This window comes from Sphaeroforma arctica, assembly GCF_001186125.1.
Source record: "Sphaeroforma arctica JP610 unplaced genomic scaffold supercont1.3096, whole genome shotgun sequence".
In the NCBI taxonomy this organism is placed as follows: domain Eukaryota; class Ichthyosporea; order Ichthyophonida; genus Sphaeroforma; species Sphaeroforma arctica.
Genome location: NW_014037462.1, coordinates 1 through 4,087, shown reverse-complemented (window position 1 = coordinate 4,087; position 4,087 = coordinate 1). Strand labels below are relative to the sequence as shown.

The following is a 4,087-nucleotide window of genomic DNA, read 5'->3' as shown; positions in this document are numbered from 1 at the left end:
GCGAGTGTGTGTATGTACATATATTATATATATATATATTACATATATCTAAATACATATATATATATATATGTATGTATATATAATTACATATTAAATGCTTTATATGTATGTATACATTTTAAATACTACAGTATATATGCATATATGTATGTATACATACATATATATATATATATATATAATATGTATATATAGTATGTATTTATAATTACATATTAAATGCTTTGTGTATGTATACATTTTAAATACCACAGTGCTCAGAAGAATCGTTGCACCTGGGCAGTGGAGATGGTAAATATGGGCTGTGGGTAGATGAGTCATTGTCGCACGGTCACTCAGATCACTGCGATACCTACAACAATGAACCACTGTCCGATGAAAAGGATTTCAAGGTGCTCGCTATAGAGATATGGGGTGTCGGCACGAGCTACTAGCCAGTTTTTAGGTTATTACAGGGCTTTTTTATAGCCATAACCTTTTATGAGGGCAATACAGGTGCATTACGCACCGGCCCTAGTCTGTCAGGTGCAAAGTGCAGTGCACCAAAACGCGAGGATATGCAGATGTGAAGCATACCGGGCAGTTATCAGCGTCCATTCAGACATACAATATGAGAACATACCAACTATATGACCCATTGTAGGCTCAAATTCTCATTATATATGCCCTGTTTGTGGCATACGAAACAACGCGTAAACGCAAACATGCGGATGCGAATACGTGATCTTGTTGAGCGGAGACTGAGGTTGAAGGCCAAGCGTCCTCATCCATACACCCACCCCTTCCTTTCAAAGTGCTACCTACCTGAGCAATCCCAATTTTATTATTTATTTATTTCCGTGGAGGGAGGTAGGGGGTGTGATGGGGCGGTGTTTCCACCAATACCATACGAGGTATGTATGTGAAAGTACGTACAGAAGAAATTAAGGACACGCGTTGTCCTGTTTCTGTAGTTTTGGACCGGGTATGCAAAGATCAAATCATTTGTCCCATTAAACTGAGCAACACGCAGCAGCGCGATACAGTGGGCAGCACACGGATGACATCCGAGCTGTCTAGCATGTTAGAATATACTTTATGGAACGCGTATTAAGAAATTATAGAATGTATGGGTGTGGCTGCAATTCCATAGTCAGAATTCTTGTAACCCTTAAGAGTGCAAAGTTTAACGTTTATTTTCGACCTATACCTCTGATAGCATATCCACCTTCAATTGTATGTCAAATATCTATACCATTTACGTAGACCTTCGCAAAATACAGCGGATACGAATTCATGACAGAATTGAATACCATCACGTATAACTACAAAAGTACAAAGAGCAAAAACGGCTATATGTAAGGTTGGAGAGATTCACGAGGTTACTACCTAAACATGAACCGAGTGCCTTGCCTTGATAAACGCCTTCGTAACACACTCTGCCTATACGCAAGCAATCGCGTTCCTCATCCCACACAATTTTCCGGCTGTAGTCGTGGCGGTGCATTTGTGAGATATTAAAAATATATGTAACACTAGAGCATTGCCACTATATTAGCAACAGCGGGATGACGTGTCCCATCCCCCCCCGGGAACTGTACAAATCCTTGGAGTTAGGGTTTGGGGTTTGTAAAACGCTGGAGTTTGGGGTTTGTGGTAGTACTGCCGTCGCATCACCTAGCTTAGCGCCTATCAAGAAAGCTATAGCTCTAGGACAAGACTGTTATCTCACCGGCATAAACGTTTTCCACCCAATTTGCCAAACCGTTTCCCACAACTCGCATGTGTTCACGCATAGGGCGCTGTGTATGTACGGTTGTGTGTGAGGTGGCCCGTTTCGCAAACGCCTTGGTACAACCAGAATGCTGGCGTTTGCACTGCGTGGTTATATCACAGAGTAGCTATGTACCGAACTGTTTAGACAGCTGAAGCGTCATCCGCCTGGTGCTTTGTGCGCATGTGCATATTACGATAGCTCGATGTAATAAACCGCTTGCCGCAACCCGGGTGGGTGCATGCATAAGGTTTTTCTCCCGTGTGCGAGAGTATATGCGTGTCTAGATAAGATTTTCTCGCAAAGCCCTTGCCGCAATCGGGAAATTCGCATTTGTACGGCTTATCACGCGTATGACTTCGCTCGTGCCTGGTTCGGTCGGATAAACTATTGAACCTTCTACCACACCCATCATGCGTACAGGTAAAATTCTTATTCTCGCCGGTGTGTATACGTTTATGCTTATTAAGTGAGTGAGCGTGGGCATACGTTTTGCCGCAGCCCGGGAAGTCACAGGCATAGGGCTTTGTGCCATCGTGTGACCGCATGTGGACTTGTAAGTAGTCCAGACGTGCAGCTGCATAGTCACACCCGGGGTGGGTGCACTTATACGGCTTTTCTCCCGTATGACTGCGTTTGTGGATGGTTAAAAAGGCCGCGCGCGTGTAGCTGCTCGTGCAACCTTCATAGTCACACTTGTACGGCCTTTCGCCCGTATGAATTCGTTTGTGTGTTTTAAGATCGAACTTCGTCGTATACGCCTTCTCACATCCGGGATGGTCGCAGGCGTGCGGATGCGTGTGCGTGCGTATATGGGCTGACAGAGCGCTTGCGGAGTCCAGGCTTAACTTACAGCCAGGCCACACACACGGGTGTCCTTCCCCTGGTGTTGTACTAAACATCTGCGTGGGCGAAGCTTCTGCACTGCAGTTCCTTCTGCGAATACGGGCAAACGCGTTTGATCGGTTAAGAAGAAAGTAAACACCACAGTGAAGCCCACACTTTGCAAGTTTGGGCCTAGATTTCTCACTGCGTTTTATCGAGAATTGTCTGTGAGAACACAAGTGTCCGTATATAGAGGTAGCCAATAGAGTCCGAGATAGAACATGTCCCGAACATTCCTATACAGCTCACCTTAATACGATTCGACAATCCATCTTGCGTACGTACAATGTGCATGCGTTCAAATTGCTACGAATTATAGCCAAATTTGTCTACAGCATCATGTGCAGAACTATGATAAAACTCGGAAAATAGCAATAGGCGAGTATGTCACTATTTCATTCAGATAATATGTAGGACTTAAGCTTTTCGATGCTCCCCACTTCAAGGATATGCTTGTACATTGCAATCGACCAACAAACAACTCGGAAATATATACATATACACGCTTCAACTGTATGCGCCGCCAAGCAACAAGTGAGTTTGTATATAAATAACAACGTCAGCACAAACGCACATGTCGGGATAAAGCTATACACGACGATACAGTACAACAGCAAATTGGGAACAAGATATATATACATATACATAAACATATATATATATAGATACATGGACATGTGATGCATACGTGGATGTGTATGAATAAATGAATATACATATATATGATAATATATATATATATATATATATAAGTATAAAAATGTACATATATGCATGTATAAACATACATGTACTTGTAAATATCAATATATATGTTATATATATAAAAACATACACATACATGCATACATACATGCCTACATATCGATACAGATAAGCACATATCAATATATATACGAATAGACATGTACATATATCCATATAAAATTAACAAGTATATCAACATACATATACATACAAATATGTGATCCCGCTTCGCAAGGTCCCCCTTGTAAGATGAGATCCATCGGATCTATATTAAAAGTATGTTTATATATAAATATATACACATATATTTATACCTATACATACATACATATATATATATATATAAATATAAATATGTGTGTATATAGAGAGACGCATAGATATAAACAAATGTATTTGTATATATACATATACATACATAAATCTAGCAGTGCGTATATATATATATATATATATTCGTAAGCATATGAATACATATCCATACATTCATACATACCTGTATACTTATAGATATGGTCATATAAACACACACACACACATATATATATATGTATATTTCTGTATAGTATTTCTGTAAAGGTCTACGTATAATTATTTCTGTGCAGTATTTCTGCATAGGTCTATATATATATATATATATATATATAATAATATATATATATATATAATATATATATATATAATAATATATATAGTATA

At 39.5% G+C, this 4,087-nt stretch overlaps 1 protein-coding gene across 1 annotated transcript; it reads right to left on the bottom strand.

Annotated features, from left to right (window-relative positions):
* Nucleotides 1-1,782: 1,782 nt before the first annotated feature.
* SARC_13279 (hypothetical protein) lies at nt 1,783-2,694 on the bottom strand. Its single transcript, XM_014292592.1, has one exon. The coding sequence runs from the start codon at nt 2,656-2,658 to the stop codon at nt 1,900-1,902; it is 759 nt and encodes a 252-aa protein (XP_014148067.1). The 5' UTR covers nt 2,659-2,694; the 3' UTR covers nt 1,783-1,899.
* Nucleotides 2,695-4,087: the final 1,393 nt, after the last annotated feature.

What these genes read in the sequence shown, in the direction of transcription:
- SARC_13279 (XM_014292592.1), bottom strand. Translation starts at nt 2,658, where the DNA reads ATGTTTAGTACAACACCAGGGGAAGGACACCCGTGTGTGTGGCCTGGC.